This window comes from Oryctolagus cuniculus, chromosome 20 (genome assembly GCF_051225735.1).
Source record: "Oryctolagus cuniculus isolate XC-2025 breed Fujian yellow rabbit chromosome 20, ASM5122573v1, whole genome shotgun sequence".
NCBI lineage: Eukaryota > Metazoa > Chordata > Mammalia > Lagomorpha > Leporidae > Oryctolagus > Oryctolagus cuniculus.
In genome coordinates, this window is record NC_142886.1 from 24,876,069 (window position 1) to 24,900,752 (window position 24,684).

The 24,684-nt window shown below is 44.4% G+C and overlaps 1 protein-coding gene across 9 annotated transcripts in view; it reads left to right on the top strand.

The window, feature by feature from the left end:
* Nucleotides 1–24,684, top strand: part of LIN52 (lin-52 DREAM MuvB core complex component) — a 119,123-nt gene that overhangs the window by 89,849 nt on the left and 4,590 nt on the right. For 2 of the 9 annotated variants that reach the window (XM_089322364.1, XM_089322365.1), the window contains exon 6: nt 3,795–3,859. The exons of 6 other annotated variants lie outside the window; for them this stretch is intronic. In XM_089322364.1, the coding sequence (XP_089178490.1) occupies nt 3,795–3,826 (32 nt within the window). In that variant the 3' untranslated portion in view covers nt 3,827–3,859. Of the gene's footprint in view, nt 1–3,794; nt 3,860–15,288; nt 15,473–24,684 lie in introns of those variants that run through there. One more of the 9 variants, XM_089322360.1, reaches the window with a different exon arrangement.

Here is a 24,684-nt window from a genome sequence, read left to right on the forward strand (position 1 = left end):
GACTTGAAGGAGCGAATAATCAACTCTCCCTGGGTCAGGGTTTCAGGAAAGGCTTCACAAAAGAGATGGAAGCTGGGACTTGCAGAGTACATGAGAATTTCCCAGGTGGACATAACCTGCACAGGAATACAAAAGGAGGGAGGGAGGAGGGACCAGTGTAAGTAATTGGAATAAATACAATCACAGAAGTGGGAAGTCACATGGTACAATTGAGAAAGTTCCAGTTGTTGTTGTGTAGCTGCAGCATGGGAGAGAGCAGGAGACAAAGTTGTTCCCTGGATGTAAGTTCCATGAGTGCCAGGAACTTGTCTGTCATTCATCATTGTATCCACGTTGTCTAGCACGTAATAGATGCTTGGTAAATTTCTGATAAATGAAGGAATTGAGATCTGGAAGTGATAGGAAAGGAGATTATAACATTATTATGAAGTTGATTAAGCCTAACTGAAGATTTCTTTTTAAACTAAGGAGTAATGTGATTAGGTTTGGCCATAGAAAAATCACTTCGGTTGTAGTGCAGAATGGTTTTGGAAGAAAGAAAATGAGAGTGAAAGGTGAGTTAGGCTAAACTTAATTATCTAGGGAAGAAACGGAGAGAGCCTCCACTAAGGCAGTACAGAAAATGTGACTGATATGAGATGTTTAACTTAGAGAATCAGCAAGATTTAGTGACGAGTAATGAAGATAGGGTGGGGGCAAAGTGAAGAAAGATGTATGTCAGTGGGCGGGCATTTAGCTTAGCAGTTAAAACACTAGCATTCGCATCAGAGTGCCTGAGTTCCATCCCTACCTGCCTCTAGCTCCTGACTCCAGCTTCCTTCTAATGCAAACCTAAGAAGGCAGCAGGTAATGGCTCAAGTTAACTGTGTTCCTGCACCTGCATGGTAGATCTAGATTGAGTTCAGCTCCTGGCTTTGGTTCACCAGCTATTGTATACATTTGGGGAGTGAACCAGCAGATGGGAGTTGTCTCTGTCTCTCCCTCTCTCTTTTTGTCATTCTGTCTTGCAAATAAATAAATCTCTCTCTTTTTTTTTTAAAGATTTATTTATTTATATGAAAGGCAGAGTAGGAGAGAGAGAGAGAGTTCCTCCATCTGCTGGTTCACTCTGCAAATTGGTCCCAAGGGCCAGAGCTGGGCCAATCTGAAGCCAGGAGCCAGGAGCTTCCTCTGGGTCTCCCAAGTGGGTGCATCCACTTGGACCATCCTCCGCTGCTTTCCCAGGCACATCAGCAGGGAGCTGGATTGGAAGTGGAGCAGCCAGGACTCAAACCATCACCCACATGGGATGCTGGCACCACCACAGTGCTGGCCCCAGTTAAATTTTTTTTTTTTTAAATAAGAAAAAAAATGAAATACAAGATTTTGCTTTTATCCAGTAACCTTTTCTGCCTTGATTACTCTTCACATACTTCTCTGACCTCTGGGAACCTACATTTCTTGGCTGTATTCCTTCTGAATCTGTGAGGATTCCTAAAGATTGTACCTTTGCCCTTTTCTGTGACTGCGGTATGGAATGTCTTGGCCCCTGCTGTCCCACACTTGAGTCTTTGTTACTCTCACAAGCTAATTCAAACTCAGTGCTGTGAGTTTTACAGTCTGTGGTAGAACTCCCTGGATTATGACCCTTAACCATAATTTGTCTTAATGGTTGTTTAAACGTTTTGGTATCCTGTAATATTCTTAGAATGTCGTCTACATTATTGAAATACAGTCTTGGACAAGGGATCACATTTTTATGTTATAGGTTACTTTCCTTGATAACTAAGTTCTTGTAAAGAGAGACAGTGAATGGAGCTTCCTGAAATCCTTGTCAGCTGTGCTTTCATAGGTTTTTACAGATTGCCCTGATAATTATCTTGTGTAGGAGATTGAATTCTGGCATTCCTTTCAAATAGAACTTTGATCACACTAAAAAGCCTCTTCTGCCCTCTTGTGAAACGTGAAGTAGTACTGCCCATTAACAGTGCTCAGAAAAGCAAAGTGATTTTCATCTAAATTCCTCTAAGGCTGGCCTTCCTCACACTTCTGGGACTTTTATGTCTTCTGCAGAATCTCAAGCATAGTTCCCAATGGACATTGCTTCACTTTGTGTGTGTTTCTGAGACAACTGTGAAATTGTAATGCTCCTTTTTGCCAAGTGGACCAATCTTTTTATTCATTTATTTTTATTTATTTATTTAATTTGAGAGACCAGAAACAGAGATCTCGAATCCACTGGTTCATTCCCCAAATGAACCAGCAGCCAGGAACTCAATCAGGGTTTCTCACGTGGGTTTCAGGGACCCAGCTACTTAAGCCATCACCTGCTGCCTGAGCTGGAATCAGGGGCAGAGTCGAGTCTCAACTCATACACTCCAACATGCGGTGCAGATATCCCAAGTGGTGTCTTTTTTTTTTCTTTTGACAGGCAGAGTGGACAGAGAGAGAGAGAGAGAGAGAGACAGAGAGAAAGGTCTTCCTTTTACCGTTGGTTCACCCTCCAATGGCCGCCACGGCTGGCGCACTGCGCTGATCCGAAGCCAGGAGCCAGGTGCTCCTCTTGGTCTCCCATGGGGTGCAGGGCCCAAGCACTTGGGCCATCCTCCACTGCACTCCCGGGCCACAGCAGAAAGCTGGCCTGGAAGAGGGGCAACCGGGACAGAATCCGGCGCCCCGACTGGGACTAGAGCCCAGTGTGCCAGCACCGCAGGCAGAGGATTAGTCTATTGAGCCGCGGCGCCGGCCCCAAGTGGTGTCTTAACTCCTGCACCAAACGCCTGCCCCTAAATGACCAATCTTAAAGAAAAACAAGCTCAGGGTCAGCGCTGTAGTTTAGTGGGTTAAGTCACCATCTGCAGCACCTGCATCCCTATGGGTGCCGGTTGAGTCCCAGCTGCTCCACTTCCCATCCAGCTCCCTGCTAATGTGCCTGGGAAGGCAGCAGAAGATGGCCCAAATGCTTGGGCCCCTGCACCCACTTGGGAGACCCAGAGGAAGCTCCTGGTTCCTGGCTTCAGCCTGATCCAGCCCTGGTCGTTGCAGCCATTTGGGGAGTGAACCAGTGGATCGAAGACCTCTCTTTCTCTCCCTCTCCCTCTTTCTCTTCCTCTCCTTCTCTCATTATAACTCTTTCAAATAATCTACACTATCTTATATAACTCATTAGAAGTTTGTGGTTTAAATGTTTCATGTGCTGATTTCAGTTACTACATTTAACCAATTATTTAATGTGTACTGAGGATTACTTAGATTTCATAGCAATATTAATCTTTGATTTCATGGATTTTCATATTTAAGTATACAGCTTTGCTAAATGTCTTTGTATTTAATGCATTTTTATTAATCTACTTATAGTAAATCTAATTGCATCCTGACTTCCTGAGATGAATATCCAGTTGTTAAACAAAAGGAACATTTTAAAAATAATTGTTTATAGTGTCTGAATAAGCTAAATACTATACTGTATTTTAATTCAAAGTATAATGTCTTCCTTTTCAAAAAAGTTCTACATTAAGTACAATTTTTGATGTTATTTTAACAGAATTGAATTTATCAATTATATTTTTCTTGAAGTACACAGCAGTACTATTGCAGTGCCCAAGTTTTGAGTTTTTTTTTTTTTTTTTAAAGATTTATTTATTTGAAAGACAAAGTGACGGAGGTGGGTGGGGGGTAGGGTGGAGAGACCTTTATCTGCTAGCTGCAATGGCTGGGGTTAGGCCAGGCCAAACCAGGAGCCCATAACTCCATCTGGGTCTCCCATATGGGTGGCAAAGGCACAAGTATGTGTGTCATTTTCAATGCTTTTCCAGGCGCATTAGCGGGGAGCTGGATCAGAAGCTGAGGAGCCAGGACTCAAATGCCAGCATTGCACAAGGTGCTTAACCCTCTGCACTACAGCATCACCACCGCCCAAGGGTGTGAGTGTGTTTTAAATCAAGAACAGTGGTTAGATTTTTAGTCAGTCCTTTAGCGAGAACAAAGCCAGAAGCAATAGGTATGCTTCGGGATAGAGGAAAGAACTGGGTGCCTATGTCTTTATCGAGTTTCAGATTCTGTGGCCTGAATCTCCCTGGATCTGTGTGAATTAAGTCTCTTGATAAAAGAGTTTGACTTGAGGGGTTTATGGTGTAGCAGGTAAAGCCACCACCTGCAGTGCCTTCATCACAGTGGGGGCTGGTTTGAGTCCAGGCTGCTCCACTTCTGATCCAGCTCCCTGCTATGGCCTGGGAAAGCTGTAGAAGTGGGTGCATGGGCCCCTACACCCACGTGGGAGACCCAGAAGAGTGCCTGGCTCCTGGCTTCGGACTGGCGCAGCTCCAGCCATGGTGGCCATTTGGGGAGCAAACCAGCAGAAAGAAGACATTTATCTGTCTCACCCTCTCACTGTAGAGTCTGTAACTCTACCTCTCAAACAAATAAATAAAATCTTTAAAAAAAAAAAAAAAACTTTATTGAGATGTTTCCAACATAGCATAAAATTCACCCACTTAAAGTATGTAAGTCAATGGGAATTTTAGTATATTTACAGAATTATGCAAGTGTTACCACAGTCTTAATTTTGGAATATTTCCACCACCCCAAAAAACACCTAGATACCATTTCGGTCACTCCCCATTTCCCCTGGTTCTACCCATCCCAGCCTACAAGCCAACCCAAGATAACCACTAACCAGCCTACCATCTCTGGATTGCATCCTTTTTTATTACCAAATAATATTCTGTTGCAGGGATGTGTCATATTTTATTTATTTGGTCAACAGTTAGTAGACATGTGGGTTTCTGCTGTTTAGCTGTTATGAATAATATTGTCATGAATATTTGTGCACAAGTTTTTGTGTCATTACTATTTTTATTTTTTATTTTTATTTTTATTTTTTTTTAATTTTTGACAGGCAGAGTGGACAGTGAGAGAGAGAGACAGAGAGAGAAAGGTCTTCCTTTTGCCGTTGGTTCACCCTCCAATGGCCGCCGCTGCAGCCGGCGCACCGCGCTGATCCGATGGCAGGAGCCAGGATCCAGGTGCTTTTCCTGGTCTCCCATGGGGTGCAGGGCCCAAGCACCTGGGCCATCCTCCACTGCACTCCCTGGCCATAGCAGAGAGCTGGCCTGGAAGAGGGGCAACCGGGACAGAATCCGGCGCCCCAACCAGGACTAGAACCCGGTGTGCCGGCGCCGCAAGGTGGAGGATTAGCCTATTGAGCCACGGCGCCGGCCTATTTTTATTTTCTTACCAGCAAACCACATAAGCACAACAAAAAGTGTAGCATAAGGGGGTACATATAAAATAAGAATAGCTGAAAGCTAACCTTTATTGAAGCTTGGGGATAGGGACGTGAGGTTCATGCTTAAAAATTTTCCATAATTAAAAAAACACCTTGGGCTGGCATCCCAAATGAGCACTGATTGATTCGCGCCTCAGCTGTTCCACTTCCGATCCAGCTCCCTGCTGATATGTCTGGGAAGCAGTGGAAGATAGCCCAAGTGTAGCCCCTATCACCCACGTGGGAGACCTGGATGGAGTTCCAGGCTCCTGGCTTCATCATGGCCCAGCCTTAGCCATTGCAGCCATCTGCAGAGTGAACCAGTGGATGGAAGATTTATTTCTCTCTCTCTCTCTCTCTCTCTCCCTCCCTCCCTCCCTCCCTCCCTCCCTCCTCCCCCTCTGTTACTCTGTCTTTCAAATAAATAAATCTTTAAAAAAAAGAAAAACAACCTCACCAAATACTTTCTGGAAATATAGCTCTATCTCATTATCCCTGTATTTTTTTAAAAAGATTTGTTTTAGTTATTTGAAAGACAGAATTACAGAGGGAGGCAGAGCTAGAGAGAGAGAGAGAGAGAGAGAGAGAGAGAGGTCTTCCATCCTCTGGTTTACTCCCCAGTTGGCCGCAACAGCTGGAGCTGAGCTGATCCAAAGCCAGGAGCCAAGAGTTTCTTCCGGGTCTTCCACGCAGGTGCAAGGGCCCAAGGACTTGGGCCATCTTCTGCTGCTTTCCCAGGCCATAGCAGAGAGCTGGATCAGAAGTGGAGCAGCCAGGACTTGAAGCAATGCCCATATGGGATGCTGACCCTGTAGGCTGGGGCTTTAACCCGCTGTGCCACAGCACTGGCCCCTATCCCTGCATTTTATAATGTGATTCATAAGGCTAGAAGTAACATGGATGAGTACTAAACGAGGCATGGGCCAGGAAACAAATGTTCACAATGGCCAAGGCTGGGCTTTAGCCTGACAGAGCTAGGAATCACACCCAGGCACATTACTGTGGGACCTGGGCAACTTAACCACTAGCCTGACACTCCTTTAACCTTCTTTTGATGTAGACACATGTTTATATATGATGCCATAAATTTTACATTAGAACACCCAGGTAGAATTGTAGCTTAAAATGAGGGAAGCATATATTGAGTGATCCAAATACATTTAAACTGATAAGTCACTCAGCTGTTTCTTAGTCTCCCCTTTTTCTTTGAGTCATTTAGAAACTGTGACTGAGTAAGCAAAAATAACCAGTCCTTTTTGCTTCATCATGCTCAGTGCTAGATTTCATTTCAAGGAACCCTGGGATTTGATATTTCCTATATTGAGCTGGAATGTAGAAGTATGGCTTATTGTGATTCCATTTACAATTGGTTGGCCATCTTAAGATACAAAAAGCTGAATGATAGGTCATCTTCTATTTTTTTTTTTTAAATCTCAGTCATATATTCTTGCTTTGTTTCTTGGAGTGAAAGTTTTAGAATATATGCTTACAATGCTGAATAGCTTCTAGAATATATAAGTTAATTGCTCTGTTGATGTTAACCTCAAACACAAACCATTGTAAAGAAGCAAATTTGTCAGTTGCTCAAGCAGAGCTTGAGTGATCACCCAGTGGTTCAGAGGCCGGCTCTGTGGCATAATAGGCTACGCCCTGCCCTGCGGTGCCGGTTCAAGTCCCAGCTGCTCTTCTTCTGATCCAGCTCTGTCTGCTAGTGGCCTGGGAAAGCAATGGAGGGTGACCTAAGTTCTTGGGCCCCTGCACCCACATGAGAGACCTGGAAGAAGCTTCGGGTTTTTGGCTTGGATCAGCCCAGCTCTGGCCATTGTGACCATCTGGGGAGTGAACCAGCAGATTTCCATCTCCCAGACTCTGTCTCTCTCTCTCTCTGTCTCTCTCTCTCTCTAACTCTGCCTCTCAGATAAATAAATAAAATCTTAAGAATAAAAAAAAAAAAGTGATTCAAAAGGACAAGTGTTATGGTGCAGGTGGTTAAGCAACCTCCTGGGATGCCTGCATCCCATATCAAAGTGCCTGGGATTGAGTCCTGCCTCTGCTTCCAGCTAATGTGCACCCTAGGAGGCAGCAGGAGATGGCTGAAGTGTGGGGGTCCCTGTCACTCCCACCGGGAGACCCGATGGAGTTCGGGCTCTTAGTTTCTCCCTGGCCTAACCCTAGATGTTATGGCCATTTGGAGAGTGAACCAACAGATGGAAGCTCTCTCTCACGCTCTTTCTTTTTTTCTCTTTCTCTCTGTCCCTGCCTTGCAAGTAAAATTAACATAAATAAATATATAAATAATTTTAAAAGAAGTGTCCTTGGGGCCAGCGCTGTGGCTTAGCAGGCTAGACCGGCTCTCTAAGGCGCTCCTCTTGTGATCCAGCTCTCTGCTGTGGCCTGGGAAAGCAGTGAAATATGGCCAAAGTGCTGGGGCCCTTGCACCCATATGGGAGACCGGGAGGAAGCTCCTGGCTCCTGGCTTTGGATTGGTCTGGTTCCCACTGTTATGGCCATTTGGAAAGTGAATCAGTGGATAGAAGACTTTTTTCTGTCTCTGCTTCTCTGTCTGTAGCTGTACCTCTCAAATAAATTTTTAAAAATCTTAAAAACAGAAGTGTCCTTAGCCTGCCTGGGTATTCTCAGATAATGTGTTCCTGAAGGCTCAGGTCAGACGTCACCTCCTAAGGCTGTTTCTGTCTGTTCGACCCAAGAATTCTGTGGAATTAATCATCTCCATTTCTAGCCTCATAATGTCTTTTATACTCCTCTGATAGCATCTGTGACATTGTTTGATAATTATTTATTTCCCAGCCTGCCCTCTACTGAGATTCTCAAGGTTAAAGATTTTATTGCAGCATTAATACTGAGCACTGTGGGTGGCAGTCAGTATAGAGCTAAAGTTTTGGTATAGCTTTCTAATCCTTGGACTGAATGTTTTGATTTTCTCCTTTGTTTCTAATATTTTTTTTCCAAAATGTTGCTAATATTTTTAAACAGATAAATTCTCCCCTCCTTTTTTTTTTAGCTTTATAGTAATATGCTTTAAGATATATGTTTTTATCTTTGATAAAATACAACCCTGCCTTCTCTGTTAGTAATACACTAGATCTCTAGCAAATGAGAAAAATCAAAGACCCTGAATAATACAGGTTAGGGGTTCTCAACCATGAGTTAGACTCGCCTGTGGGACTTGTTAAACTGTGAGTTCCTGGCTCACCCTCTTATAGTGTGATTCAGGAGATATGAGATAAGGCCTGACAAATTGTTTATCTAACAAGTGACACTGATGCACTTGGTCCAGGGATCAGACTTTGAGAACCACTTATATAGGTTATAAATTGTAGCTAACTTACCTGAAGACATCCATTGCTTACAATAGAATATAATTCACTAGATGTTTTGCCTTCTATTATATTTTGCCATTTTGACTAAGATCCTAAATATGAGCTGTGTTTTCAGTAAGAGAGTGTTGCTTCATTCAGCACACATTTATTGCATGTTAACTGTATGCAGGTTAAGCTCTGGAGTTTCAGTGACACAGACTATTATATATAATATACAATTTTCTGGCTCAGGCTATTTTTGTCTTCTAATTATCTAAAGCTAGTAATCCATGAGTGTTGTAAATAAGATCACTTATAACATCAAATAGAATATTCTGAAAAACAGAAGATTAATTAGCTGTTATTTTTAATCACAGGAAAAATAACCACTACCATGTGACTTCCTATATAGATATGCCATACAATCAATGTCTTAGATGATTGTGACGTGCTTGTAAGATAAAAGTTGTACATTTAGGGGCCAGCATTATAGCGCAGCGAGTTAAGGTGCTGCCTGTGAAACCAACATCCCATGTGAGCACTCAGTCCAATCCAAGCTTCTCTACTTCTGATCCAGCTCCCTGCTGATGTGTGTGGGAAAGCAACCGAAGATGACCCAAGTGATGGGCCCCTTCCACTCATGTGGGAGACCCAGATGGAGTTCCAGGCTCTTGCTTTGGCTTGGCCAAGCCCTGGCCTTTGTGGCTATTTGGGGAGTGAACCAGTAGATGGAAGGTCTCGCTGTCTCTCCCTCCCCTCTCTGCAACTCTACCTTTCAAAATAAATAAATAAATCTTTTCTTGTAAAAAGAAAAGAAATTGTACCTTTGTACTCTCCTACATGATTTAAGAGGAAAAAGATATTTAAAATTAAAGCTTACTGGACGACTATTTTTTTCCAGGTATGTTAGGGAAATTATCTTTGAAAGTCTCTTCCCTCGATGAATTTATTATCCAGTCAGGTTGAGAAAATGAACCATACATATGTGAAACCATAGTGCAAACAATTAAAAATCAAATTATCAGCTAGAACAAGTAATTTGTTTTAAATTGGATAAATCAGCATCTATAAGGTAAAAGAGTGATCAAAGTAAGGTAGGATTAGTGAGATCATCGTTTATATACAGAGCTGTTGATAGGATGAGGACAAACTAGTTGGATATTAGTTGGACTATGAGAGTTTCAGTTAAGCTGTTCCTTTTTGTAACTGTTAGCTCTCAGACTGCTTAGACCTTAATCTTGCTACCTACCTCAAAAGCTTTGTCTGAGGGGCTTCTGAGCAAGTTAAGCTGCTGCTTGTGACACTGGCATCCCATATCAGAATGCCCCTGGAAAGGCAGCGGAAGGTGGCCCAGGGACTTGGGTTCCTGCCACCTTGTGGAAGACCAGGAGGAAGTTCCTGGCTCCTGGATTCAGCTTGGCCTGCATCTGGCTGTTGTGGCCATTCGGGGAGTGAACCAGTGGATGGGCGATCTTTCTCTCTGTTCCTCTCTATTGCTCTGCCTTTCAAATAAATAAATCTTTAAAAAAGTTTTTTTTCTTCTGAGAAGAAGAATAAATAACCATGAACTCATTTCTTCTGCCTCCCAGAGAATTTTGTAGAAGCAACATGTTGAGCCATGGAGCTTCACTTACACTGTTTTATGGGCAATGTGAAATTTGCTCATAGATTTGTCAGCTTTATTTCTGAAGTAAGAGAAAGATTGGTTGGAAGGCAGCAGCTTTTTATTATTAGACTTACCCCAAGTTCAATTTGGTAGACTTAAAAAAAATATGTAATCTGTTTTTGATTGTTGGTCATGTGTAATTTGTTCCTCATCCAAAGAATTTAACGATGGAAATAAACATTCATGACATGAAAAGTTACCCTCTTTCTAAAGCTTTTCCTGTCCATCCATTTCCAAGCCCTCTGCAGAATTAATTATTCCCACCTCTGTTTCCTGGCCCACTCTTCCCCGTACTCATTCATGTTACTTCTAGCCTTATGAATTACATTATGATATGTAGTGATAATGAGAAAAGGCTGTATTTCCAGAAAAGTATTTGGTGAGGTGGTTTTTTTTTAATTATGGGAAAATTTCAAGCATATACTAAACTAGGGAGAATATTATAATGAACCCAAGTGCCCAGCCCCCAGCTTTAATAATGATCAGCTTTCTGCAGTTTTTATTTTATCTATGCCCCCTTATACTACACTTTTTGTTGTGCTTATGTTTGCTGGCTATTTTAAAGCAAATCCTGGATGTCATATTGTTTCATCTATATAATTTTTTTAAGATTATTTATTTATTTATTTATTAGAGAGGCAGAGACAGAGAAAGTGAAGGCTTCCATTGCTGGTTAACTCTCCAGATGGCTGCAGTGGCTGGAGCTGGGCCGATCTGAAGCCAGGAGCCAGGAGCTTCTTCCAGGTCTCCCATGTGGTTGCAGGGGCCCAAGAAGTTGGGCCATCTTCTACTGCTTTCCCAGGCCATAGCAGAGAGCTGGATCAGAAGTGGAACATCTGGGACTTGAACTGGCACCCATATAAGATGCCAGCACTGCAGGCAGCAGCTTTACCTGATATGCCACAGTGCCAGCCCCTCATCTATAGATATTTTAGTGTGTATCTTTAAACAAAACAGTCCACCCCTTTTATTTTTTGTTTTTTTAAAATGTTTATTTATTTGAAAGGCAGAGAGAGAATGAGAATGAATCTTTCATTTACTAGTTTACTCCCCAAATTGCTGCAATACCCAGGGCTAGGCTGAAATCAGGAGCCAGGAGCTCAATCCTGGTCTCCCACTTGGGTAGCAGGCACCCAAGCACTTGGCCATCCTCCACTGCCTTCCTAGGTACATTAGCAGAAAGCTGGCTAGGAAACAGAAGAGCTGGGACTCAAACTAGCATGGGATGCCTAGGTTGTAAGCAGTGGCTTAGCCTACTGTGCCACAAACAGTGCCACTATTATCACACTGAACAAAAGTAAATAATAATTCCTTAATGGCAAAATTGTATTTTTTAATTGGCTTATTTGAATCAGGATCCAGGTGAGGTCCACACATTGCATTTAGCTGAATGAATCTTAAGTCTCTTTTTTGTTTTGTTTGTTTGTTTGAAAAGATTTATTTATTTGAAAGTCTGAGTTACAGAGAGAGAATGAGAGGCAGAGAGAGAGAGGTCTTCCATCCGCTAGCTCACTGCCCAATTGGCTGCAACGGCTGGAGCTGTGCCGATCCAAAGCCAGGAGCCAGGGGCTTCTTCTGGGTCTCCCACATGGGTGCAGGGACCCAAGGACTTGGGCCATCTTCTACTGCTTTCCCAGGCCATAGCAGAGAGCTGATCAGAAGTGGAGCAGCCAGGACTCAAACTGGCATCTGTATGGATGCTGGCCTTGCAGGTGGTGGCTTTACCCACTAAGCCACAGCGCCAGCCCCAATCTTAAGTCTCTTAATCTTTCCTATAATCACACCCCAACTTCCCCCAGGATTTTACCCCATGAAATTTAATTGAAAAAAACTGGGTGTTGGGCCAGCGCTGTGGCGCAGTAGGTTAATCCTCTGCCTGCGGTGCTGGCATCCCATATGGCCACTGGTTCTAGTCCCGGCTGCTCCCCTTCCAATCCTGCTCTCTGATATGGCCTGGGAAAGCAGTAGAAGATGGCCCAAATGTTTGGGACCCTGCACCCACATGGGAGAGCGGGAAAAAGCTCCTCGCTCCTGGCTCCTGGCTTCAGATCGCCCAGCTCCAGCTGTTACAGCCATTTGGGGAGTGAACCAAGAGAAGGAAGATCTTTCTCTGTATCTCTCCCTCTCACTGTCTATAACTCTGCCTCTCAAATAAAGAATAAAGCTGGGTGTGTCCTGTAGGAATTTACCACATTTTAAATTTGGATAATACCTGGAGGTATCATTCAATATGTTCTTTCTCCCCAAATTTCTTGTAAGCTGATGGCGCTAGAGAATGGACTGATTTTGAACTCAGTATTTTTGGCAAGAATATTTCCTAAGTGCTACTGTGTTCTTCCTGTTGCTTAATATCAAGAAGTATGTGGTGTGTTTGTGCCATTTTGAGTAAGTTTCAATGGGTTTGATCCTGTTCATGATAATCATGACGGTAGTCATTGTTAATACTCTATTAAATCAGCATCTATTTGTTATACTTGAAGTGCAGTCTAAGGAGAAATGGCAATAAAAATGCTAGCTTTTTTTCCTCTTTTTAAGTCAGTTTTCAGAATGAGTTGAAGTGATTGAGGGCTTTTTAAAATATCATAGATGTTTGTATTTCATGTATTTTGACCTATTACAATCATCATTTTTTACTTTAAAACTGTCCCACCTTTAGTGGATATACCTTCAAGTCGGCTCCTGTGTCGTCTTTTTTTTTCCCCTAAGTTTTATTTATTTCTTTGTAAGGCAGAGTTGCAGAGAAAGGGAGAGACAGAGAGATAGAGAGATCTCCTATCTGCTGCTTCACTACGCAAATGGCCAGGACTGAGCCATTGGATCCAGATCTCCCACATTGGGTGACAGGGGCCCAACAGGGAGCTGGATCAGAAGTGGAGCAGCGAGGACTGCCAGTTTGAGTCCTGGCTTCTCTGCTTCGATGCAGCTCCCTGATGATGGCCTGGGAAAGCAGTAGAGGATGACCCAAGTACTTGGGCTCCTGCACCCTCATGGCAGACCAGGAAGAAGCTCCTGGCTCCTGGCTTCCAATTGTTCTAGCTCTGGCCATAGCAGCCATTTGGGGAGTGAACCAGCAGATAGAAGACCTCTTTCTGTATATAACTCTGCCTCTCAAGTAAATAAATAAGTCTTTAAAAAAAAATAATAAGTACTAGGGACTGGCGCCGTGGCTCACTTTGTTAATCCTCTGCCTGTGGCGCCTGCATCCCATATGGGCACCGGTTCTAGTCCCAGTTGCTCCTCTTCCAGTCCAGCTCTCTGCTGTGGCCCGGGAGGGCAGTGGAGGATGGCCCAAGTGCTTGGGCCCCTGCACCCGCATGGGAGACCAGATCGGAGCAGTGCCGGCCGTAGTGGCCTTTTGGGGAGTGAACCAACGGAGGGAAGACCTTTCTCTCTCTCTCTCGCTCTCACTGTCTATAATTCTACCTGTCAAATAAAAAAAAAAAGTACTAAAAAGTTCATATCAATTAAGAAAATAGTTTTTAAAGGAAAGATTATATTTTTTTCTTGCTGGTGTTTTAAATTAAATCTATATTATCCAATGAACCATACATGAAGATTCATTGACATTTTCCTTGATAGCTTAAACTAGAACTAGCTGCAGTTAAAACCCGGATTCTAATTCTATAGACAGGGCCACCTCTAACAATATTAAAATAAAACTGTATTATTCCATGGCTTACAGAAGAATTCTCCAATAACCATGGGAATGCTTGTGGTATGAAGACAGCATCTTAAATCTCTATGCAAGTCGTACACAAAGTGTTATTGCAATGAAAAAATAGTGTTGTGAATAATACCTGCTCACAGCTCAAGACACTTGATGTATCTTGGACCTCAGTGTTTGTTGGATTTTGCAATTTCAGGAGAAAGATTTGTATTTTTTTTAAGTTCTATATATTTCTGTACATTCTACTTGATGTCAACTCTGTATTCTTAGGTTGTAGGGTTCCATTAAAAAAAATAAATAATCTCAGTCCCTCCTCTCTCCACCCCCCTCCCCCCCACACTCATTTTGTATAATATGGTAATGATATCACCGTAGCAGTAATTACGGGTCATCTTCATTTCTTTCATCTCTGCCTGTTCTGATGGCTTCATTCCTTTGACGGAAAAGATTTGGCTCTGGGTGCTATGATTATTTTGTTAAGCGTTATTCGAATAGACAGGAGTGAGAGAAATTAATCAATCCAAATGCAATTAGCATCATGTTTAACCCAGTGATGGACGTCTCAAGGTGAAACAGCCAGGGGAGTTTCAGACATTATTATTCAATCCAGTGGTTCTTATCTAAATCATAATCAAGAGAGGTTTGTCTTGGCCTCTCCGTGTAAAGATGTAACTCTTTCCCTGCCCTGGTTGGGTCAAGAAGAACGGCTTTCATCCTCTGTAGACTCTTGCTGCTGCCGGCACCTTGAAGAGGGCTGGACCAAGCCGGGAAGCCGTCTGCACACCCACGTCATTTGAAATTACACATACTCTGATCTTGCTCCGATTTTCCCGAGAGTCGAATCTAGCCTAAGAATAAATTGTGCTGTTCAACTTGGCAACACATTTTGTGTGCTGGTCAAGTCACTTTGACTAGTTGTTCTGTCTTAACCTTACATGGTAGATTATTATAGTGATTCTCACTTTAAGGATGAGGATATTAAGACTGTGTGAAGCTACTAGCCTTTGGCTATGATGCTATAATAAGGGTTTCACCAGGATGTATCACTGTGTAAAGACCCTGAAACATGAATGTTCTGCACAAATTTATGAGTCCTTAATAAAAGTTCTGGCCCCCAGAGTATTAATCCATTGCTTTGATCTCATTGCCTTTCCCTCAGTTGAGTTTTACCCTTGAAAAGGGAATTAAGTGAAACTGTGCAATAGGCCTGTGAGGCTCTCTGAAAAAGAAGCAAAATACAAGCAGGAAGTTGTTAGCTCTCATTTCTTGAATGCAAATCTTTTGAGTTTTTGGTGGTGGTGGTGGTTTGATTTGGTTTGGTTTGTAGTAGGGAGAAAGATGATAGAGAAAGATTGCACATTCGAAGTCTTGTCTTGTTTGGCTTTAAAAGGGGGCACTGCAAAGGAGCTGATGGAGAAACACAGGCTTTCACCTGAATACAGCATTTTTCAAGTCCCTGACAATTAAGATTCTTCCACTTCTGCCTTCAATCTTCAGGCATCATGGCTGACACTTCCCATATTTTATGTTCCTGCTGGATGCTTTATATTCTGAAAATAAATCTGTTGGCTGGATATTCCTGTCCTTTTTTTTTTTCCTCTTGTGAAAAGCCATTAAAATTATTTTCCATATTGGAACTGTCCAAATTTGTTTACCTGCACACTGAGTCCTGGCTTTTCTTTTTCGTATTACCTCTTGGATAAACCATTCTCTAGAAATGTCTTTACTTGTGAATAAAAGAAAAAATGTTTGTTTTAAAACTATCTTCGTCGGGCCGGCGCTGTGGCGCTGGCATCCCATATGGGTGACGGAATCTGGTCCTGGTTGCTCCTCTTCCAGTCCAGCTCTCTGCTGCGGCCCGGGGGGCAGTGAAGGATGGCCTAAGTGCTTGGGCCCTGCACCCGCATGGGATACCAGGAGGAAGCACCTGGCTCCTGGCTTCGGATCGGTGTAGCTCTGGTTGTAGCAGCCATTTTGGGGGGTGAACCAACAGAATGAAGACCATTCTCTTTGTCTCTCACTGTCTGTAACTCTACCTGTCAAATAAAAAAAAATTTTAAAATTATCTTTGTCCACAGTCACTGGGAAGAGCTCTGTTCTTAGACACCCCACCCTTCTGGTAGAAAAACTCCTGTTTTTCAAGGGAAAAAACAATCTATTAGAGCCAATAGAAAGGGAATCCTGGAATTTGTGTTCCTAAAAAGGCTCTTTTTTTTTTTTTTTTTTTTAAAGAATTCTGAAGATGAAAATTTTTGAGTCTATGATAGTTTGGTCACAGATACAGCACCCAGATTTATAATATTTTAATTTCCCTTTTGAAATTTCTTTTTGACAGGCAGAGTGGGCAGTGAGAGAGAGAGAGACAGAAAAGGTCTTCCATTTGCCATTGGTTCACCCTGCAATGGCCGCCGCGGCCGGTGTGCTGCAGCCGGCGCACCGCGCTGATCCGAAGGCAGGAGCCAGGTGCTTCTCCTGGTCTCCCATGGGGTGCAGGGCCCAAGGACTTTTGCCATCCTCCACTGCACTCCCGGGCCACAGCAGAGAGCTGGCCTGGAAGAGGGGCAACCGGGACAGAATCCGGCGCCCCAACCGGGACTAGAACCCCATGTGCAGGCGCTGCAGGTGGAGGATTAGCCTAGTGAGCCGCCACACCGGCCTTCCCTTTTGAAATGTTTAATGCAGAAGCCTCAAGGCTGTTCTGCTGACCTTCATTTTATATACTTCAGAGAAAAGTGAAATTTCTACCAGACTCTCATTTGTGGTTACTTTTCCACAAGAGTTGATTGATAAGATCACCAGATCTTATTACAGTTATACCACCTGTGAGGGCCACCATGTATCCTAATGGAATGAGGTCCAGGAGACCCTCCTCATCCAGGGACCCACTAGTTCCCAGTGCCTTCTGCTCTTTACAGTGGCATAAACCAGCTGCTCTTGTTTGAGGCAAGGACTAAGTGCCTAGTCCTTGACTTGAATTATTGACTGCCTAGTGGTACTTTCCGTGTGGAGATCTGACCCTGGACAGGAGCGTGGTGAAGAATCTGTCCAGCAGACTGCCCTGTAACTGGTCTGCTGTCCTTGCGGCAGCTTTGTGCCCTAGCTTCAGGCAAACTTCCACATTGCTGGGAGACAGAAGTCAGCATTTTAAGTCTCATTGGTTGCCTTTGTTCTCCTCTAAGCCACCAAAATACCTGTTAACAGCTAGCTGCATCACGAAGGTAGCGTGGCCTCTGAGAATAGTCTCTTTCTGTCCAAATTATCTGACTCTTCCTAAGGTCTTGTACATAGTAGGCAGGACATGCAACTGACTGCACCAGCCATCCGCCCTCTTGGTGCTTCTCTTCTGCACAGGGCACACTGATGCCTGGAGTCGATCCCTTCTCTCCCAGCTGTTAGGATGTATTCAAGGTTTCAGAGGCCAAAAGAGTAGTTTTTAAAGAAGAGTCAAAATCATAATTATAACAAATGGCATCATTTCTACAAAACATCTTCTGTGAAGCTAATAAATGAACAGCCTTTTATCACATTGATTAAAGGAGGGTTTTATGTATTCTTTTTTGCTAGAAGTATCTGCTGGTATAGTTAAGCATAGTAGCTGCCTCTGATATTCAGGCTTGGCTTCAACAGGGTTTAATGTGCCACAGCATGTGTGTTACCCAGATGCAAGTTATTCATGATGCCATCTGTATTGCATTTGAAGATCTTTGAAATTCTTTTTAAAAACAGGCCCCCTGGCCGGCGCTGCAGCTCACTTGGCTAATCCTCCGCCTGCGGCGCCGGCACCCTGGGTTCTAGTCCCAGTTGGGGCGCTGGTTCTGTCTCTGTCCCGGTTGGTCCTCTTCCAGTCCAGCTCTCTGCTGTGGCCCGGGAGGACAGTGGAGGATGGCCCAAGTGCTTGGGCCCTGCACCTGCATGGGAGACCAGGAGAGGCACCTGGCTCCTGGCTTCAGATCGCCGCAGCGTGCCAGCCGTAGCAGCCATTTGGGGGTGAACCAACGGCAAAGGAAGACCTTTCTCTCTGTCTCTCTCTCTCACTATCTAACTCTGCCTGTCAAAAAAAAAAAAAAAAAAAAAAAAAAAAAAAAAAACCAGGAAAAACAGGCCTCCTTTTACCATCCTTCCATCCTTGGTGCTGTATAGGTGCTTATTTGATGCAGACCTAGTACCTCTTGTAAGAGGCAGTTGAGACTCCAGTACCCACCCTGGCTGACGAAAAGTCCAAGCAATGAGTCCAGACTGAGGACAAAGATTAAGAGGCATCCTCTGGGGCCAGCGCTGTGGCATAGCGGGTAAAGCCGCTGCCTGCGGTGCCAGCATCCCATATGGGCGCCAGGCCATAGGGCTCTCTGCTGTGGCCTGGGGAAGCAGTGGAAGATGGCCCAAGTCCTTGGGCCCCTGCACCTGCATAGGAGACCTGGAAGAAGCTCCTGGCTCCTGGCTTCGAATTGGCCCAGCTCCAGCTGTTGCTGCCATTTAGGAAGTGAACCAGCGGATAGAAGACTTCTGCCTCTGCCTCTCTAGCTCTGCCCTTCAAATAAGTAAATAAATCTTTAAAAAAAAAAAAAAACAGGAATAAAGATAGATATAAAAAGGATCATATATCACAGATAACGATTAACAATAACAAAAACTGTTAACATTAAAAAAAAAAAAGATAGAGGCATCCCTCCACCCAATAAGCTAATGAAAGCCCATTGCGAACAGGAAGCAGATCAGATTCCAGTTTGATAGAAGGTCAATTAATGAGACAGACACACCTGCACAGTTGGAAATGGAGTTTGAAGATGTAATTGATGTGTGTGTTCCCTAAGCAGGCAGGAGGTACCTGCCACACAAGGAACCTGCGCTTAAGAGTTCTGTTCCCCCAGACCATGCGTAAGTTAGAAAGCTGCAGCTTGGTCTCCACATCCTGACCACTCCGTCACCCCAGTACGGGCTGCTGTTTTTTCACTTTTTCTTCCATTCTTTGATTGTGCATCAAACAAGTGGTCTGTGAGCACAAGCATGTTTGCTTTCCTTCTTTTTAAACTAAATGACTGGTATGTTTTGATCAACATCAGTGGAGATAGGAAGGGTGGAAAATAGTGATTCCATGAAAATACCTCCTTTTTTGATCAGGGGCTCCTTCATCTGTCTTTCTATATTCTGTTATTTTGCATAACAAAAAGCAACAAATGTTTGTCTACCTTGTTCAGTTAGAGAATTTCACCTCTTTTCATTTATTATTGCAAAATGAAGAACAATGCTGTTCTTTTGTACATAGCTGTTCTATAGAAGATAATGTCTTTTAATAGGCATAAATAACTGTAAAACAAATGAGCCTTACATGATTTTTCCATCAAACATCTTGTTGCTTACATCGACTTCTTTGAAATGAAAAGAAATACCTACACAATAAGGAGCATTTACAGAAAGCCCATGTGACCTTTGTTTTAATCTCACCTTGAACAGGTGAGGAAACTGTGCACAGAAAGATAACTTGGTGACTTTCCCACAGTAGTCCAGGGTCAGTGTCAAAGCTGAGGTTCAAGTCCAAGGCTGTCCACTGCTAAGAGCAGTCTCCTTTGTTTCCTGGTCACTCATATTAGAATCTCTTAAAAATAGCCTGTTGTTGCTCTTCTGAGTGTGAGCAAACCAGAGGAAAGTAAGTCTTCTCCACCTTGCAGATGTCTTTGATTTTATTGAGGCACAGAAATATTTGAAGTACTTTAGAATTGAAAACCAAGCTTTATGAACTTCTTCCATTTCATTGAAAAGTTGCTTAATTTTTACATTGTTCCCCCACATAAAAGTCTAACAATTTTATCAGGCAATTGCCTCAAAGTTATAATCTGAAAAATATTTCTGTAATGAAAGCCATATGTCATGGGTGAAAGGTACAAAGCCCTGGCGGAGAGGGCTGGTCTCCAGGGAGATGCTGCACCCAATCTCGTTAGCCAGGGTGCCTCTGGTAATCCCTCATCCCCTCACCAGTGAGAAATCAATCTGTACCACTGAATCTTTTTCAACCAGCCACCAGAAAATTTACTACAGAGAAGGCAGCTTGGGGATAGTCATTGTGGAAAGAGAGAGGCAAGACTAAAATGTAGGATGGAGGAATTGAAGAGTCTAAAGGAGAGATTATATGAAGCCATGCACCCACCACCTTCCGCGCAAGCAGGATGGAGTCCTCCCTTCAGCCCTGACCTCTCTAAGTAAATTCAGGTATTTACAGCTGCCGTGAACCTGACAGCCCTGGGGAAGCTATGCAGAGGGTAATAGAAACAGCATAAACCTGGAAGTGGATTGTGGTGTCGCCATTTGTGTGTTTCAGACTGCATGAGGGGTCCCCTCTGCACACTCAGCCGGAATTCACATGTTAACCCTTTGGTGACCATATTGTGGCTCTCAATTTGAGACCCATGCACAACTTGACATGGGGGTCACACTTCTGTTCTGCCCAGCGTGCTCCATGGTAGCTGGTGACCAGTGAGATACTCTCGTCCTGGCTATTAGAAGGGTGGCATTATTGCCTTCCTCTTGAAACTTGTAGTTCTAGAGAATAAATCCAGATGTGGAAAAGAACTGGCAAATTTCACTAACCCTTGACGAAACTCTCTCTAGCAATCCTGTTGTCTCTAGGATTGTCTTCTAGCTAATATGTTTAGGGTGGGAAAGGATCAGGAGAGATGGAGGATCTGGGAGTGCCAGGCTGAAAAGCATGGGATCCTTCCCTGGCCATTTGTGCAGAGTGAGACCAAACTCTAACTTCTGGGAAGAAGAGATGGAAGTGGGCAGGGGAAACAGAAATGTCTTTCTGGAAGCAGGCAGAAGCTGTCTCTAAAGGTTTCTCCCCAGGGAGATGTGAAATCCTTGGTGGGAGTTTGTTAGTAAAATGTATTTACATATAAAACCCTACTGGAAGGGGTTTTGTGTGTGTGTGTGTGTGTGTGTGTGTGTGTAGACGAGAAATATAGAATAGTAGCAGAAGGCTGTCTCCCTACTCCTAATGGGATTTTGTAGCAGCATGTGCGAGTTTGTTTCAGAAGTCAAAAATGAACAGATGTTGGTATAAATTACCTCTGTGTCTGATGTCTTGCAAATTAAAACTGCGGTTGGCATCACTAAACAATTTCGCTAGGTTGGGGGTGCAGTTAGTGGGCTGTGATTACTGTAGCAGGTCGGTAAGAATCTTCTCACTGCAGCAGAGCAAGAGAGCAAGGATACAGAAAAGAGGACGAAAGAAGGGCTCTCTGAATTAATCCGAACTGTTCGCATCTCTGATGACAAGTGAACAGGAGGGTGCATGCTCCGGAGCAGCGCTTGACCTACGGCAATTTCTCTGTGTGCGAAAAGGGGACGGTGCTTAGCTTCTGATTTATAGGGCACAGCCCTCTTTTAGGGAGCGGCTGTGTCACACATTCGTATATCTCCTATATGGGACTGGCGATAGGAAAACTTTCTCCCCTCCCATGTAGGAGATGATGTCTTTTGAATTACTTCTACTTTTACGGTGGTGTCCTGCCGCTCTGTGTACTTGGATTAGGTTCAAGGGGGAGGAATGATTGAGAGGAAAAGGGGTTGTTAAAACGGACTGGTGAAATTCAAGGAGAGCTTGCCATTAAGAGACTTCAGAATCTCCGCTTATGGTTTCCTTTAGACCCTTTTGATCCCTCAAAGAGTTTGAGTCTTTTTTTTTTTTTTTTTTTTTGAGTTATGAATCTTAAAATATTGGTCATTCTCCTATTTGGGGGAAAAAAAAAAACAGCAAGGAACTAGGAGGTCTGAAGAACAACGGGCAGAAATCATTAGTGAGACCAGCGTGGTGCTCCGGGCCCAGGATTTTTGGAACAGGGCTCTGTTCTACCCAGCAGACTTTTGTATTGCCCATGTCTGCTTTCCAGAGCACTGCTTCTAGCCATGTTGCAGGATTATTTGGTGCATTTTAAAGGCCTTAATAAGCATTTGAGAGTAGGTGGAATAACTCATCCGTTAGAAATAAATGACGAGACCCACTCTGCCCAGATCATGAGTAGGTTCCTGTAGGATCAGGCTGAGAGAAAAGAGTCCGAGGAATGGGGTTTTTAGATTGATTGCTAGCCTCCCTTATCACCATTCATTCATTCATTCACTCAGAAAATCCTGGATGCAGGAGAACTTGCCTGCCCACCTCTGAGAAGTGTTGTGTTAATGAGTACCACCATACCAAGCATGTGCATTGCCCATATCCAAGAGAAAAGTAGGCTAGGTGGCATTAACAGACTGTGATCTTTCCCAGTCCAAGATGACACCTAGCTGCTAAGTACTAGAGTGAGATCTTTTTTAAGTCCTCTCTTTTTAGATTTTTATTTATTTATTTAAAAGGCAGAGGGGCTGGCACTGTGGCGCAGCGGGTTAAAGCACTGGCCTGAAGCGCCAGCATCCTATATAGGCGCTGGTTCTAGTCCCGGCTGCTCCTCTTCCAATCCAGCTCCCTGCTAAGGCCTGGGAAAGCAGAAGAAGATGGCCCAAGTCCTTGGGCCCCTGTACCCACATGAGACACCCGGAAGAAGCTCCTGGCTCCTGACTTCAGATTGGCTCAGCTCTGGCTGTTATGGCCATCTGGGGAGTGAACCAGTGGATGGAAGACCTCTCTCTGTGAATCTCCCTGTAATTCTTTCAAATAAATAAAATAAATCTTTAATAAAAGGCAGAAATACAGAGACAGAAGGGGGAGAGAGAGATCTTCCATCTACTGGTTCACTCCCCAAATGGTCGCAATGGCTGGGACTAGACCACTCCAAAGCCAGGAGCTTCTTCCGGGTCTCCCACACAGGGGTGGGGGCGCAAGCACTTGGGGCATCTTCCACTGCTTTTCCAGGCCATAGCAGAGAGCTGGAGCAGGAGTAGAGTAGCTGGGACTCAAACCAGTACCCACATGCAATGCAACAGCGCCGGCCCCAGAAGCTTAGCCTTCTAGGCCACATTGCTGGACCCTAGAGCTAGATCTTAAACTCAATTCAAAACTGGTGTTTTCTGAAAGAAGCCCATGCTGCCTTCTATAGGCAAGAAAGTGATTGATTAGATTTCCTTTAGAGTCGTTGGTCCTTGACCTCTGATCTCTCCATTAATTTGGCATTACTTCCATCAAGGTAAATGTTTTTTCTTGCCAAATAAGCAAGGTACATTAAAAAAGATTTCCGTAACGGTTGAGAAGGAGCACCAGGGCCACTAGTCTGTTATTTGTGGGAGGGGAGGAAACTAACACTTATTGTGTTCCTTCTTGGTCTAGTTCTTGTGTCTGTTGCCATTCATCCACCATCATTTATTCAGCAGATACCAGATCTGGTACTAAACAGTCTCTACCCTCAGTCCTTACATTTTAGTGGAGGAAGACAGGTGCACAAACAGGCACTTGCATGCAAATCTTACAGGAACTTCGAATGTACGGGGCTTGGTGTAAATCCACCAAGGAAGGAATGCTCAGTTTGATTTGGGCCAGGGTAGGATTCTGGGCCCGTGAGGGAAGAACCGGCTCTGGGGCCTTCCATTCCTCATTAATGGACTTTCATTTCCTATTGTTGGAGCTCAGGGCCTAGTGAAAGATTGGGGGTCGGCCGGCGCGGTGGCTCACTAGGCTAATCCTCCGCCTTGTGGCGCCAGCACACGGGTTCTAGTCCCGGTTGGGGCGCCGGATTCTGTCCCAGTTGCCCCTCTTCCAGGCCAGCTCTCTGCTGTGGCCAGGGAAGGCAGTGGAGGATGGCCCAAGTCCTTGGGCCCTGCATCCCATGGGAGACCAGGATAAGTACCTGGCTCCTGCCATCGGATCAGCACAGTGCGCCGACCGCAGCGGCCATTGGAGGGTGAATCAATGGCAAAAAGGAAGACCTTTCTCTCTGTCTCTCTCTCTCTCACTGTCCACTCTGCCTGTCAAAAAATAAATAAAAAGATTGGGGGTCAAGAAGGAATAGACTAAAGTTACCAAAACTTCCCTGTAGTCATGGAATTTGTATTGTTTTATTTCTTCATTTAAAAAAAAAAGTTAATTTATTTATTTGAAAGGCAGAGTTACAGAGAGGCGGAGGCAGAGAGAGAGAGATTTTCCATCTACTGGTTTACTCCCCAAATAGCCACAATGGCCAGAGCTGGGCCAATCCAAAGCCAGGAGCCAGGAGCTTCTTCTGGGTCTCCCACCCAGACGCAGGCGCCCAAGGACTTGGGTCATCTGCTGCTGCTTTCCCAGACCATAGTAGGGAGCTGGATCAGAAATGGAGCAGCCGGGACTTGAACAGGCACCCATATGGGATGCCGGCACTGCAGGCGGTGGCTTTTATCCACTGTGCCACGGCACCAGCCCCCCCCCCCCTTTTTTTTTTTTGACAGGCAGAGTGGACAGTGAGAGAGAGAGACAGAGAGAAAGGTCTCCCTTTGCCGTTGGTTCACCCTCCAATGGCCGCCGCAGCCGGCGCGCTGATCCGATGGCAGGAGCCAGGTACTTATCCTGGTCTCCCATGGAGTACAGGGCCCAAGCACTTGGGCCATCCTCCACTGCCTTCCCTGGCCACAGCAGAGAGCTGGCCTGGAAGAGGAGCAACTGGGACAGAATCCGGCATCCCGACTGGGACTAGAACCCGGTGTGCCGGCGCCGCAAGGCGGAGGATTAGCCTAGTGAGCCGCGGCGCCGGCCACCAGCCCCTATTTCTTCATTGTACAATGAACTTTGGCTGGGCTGGAGAGGAGCAAGAGCCCATTCATCTAGCACCATTTGCTATGGATTTGGAAAGGCAGCAGGAGACTAAGGCAGAGTCCTTGTGCTTCCTGTAGATGA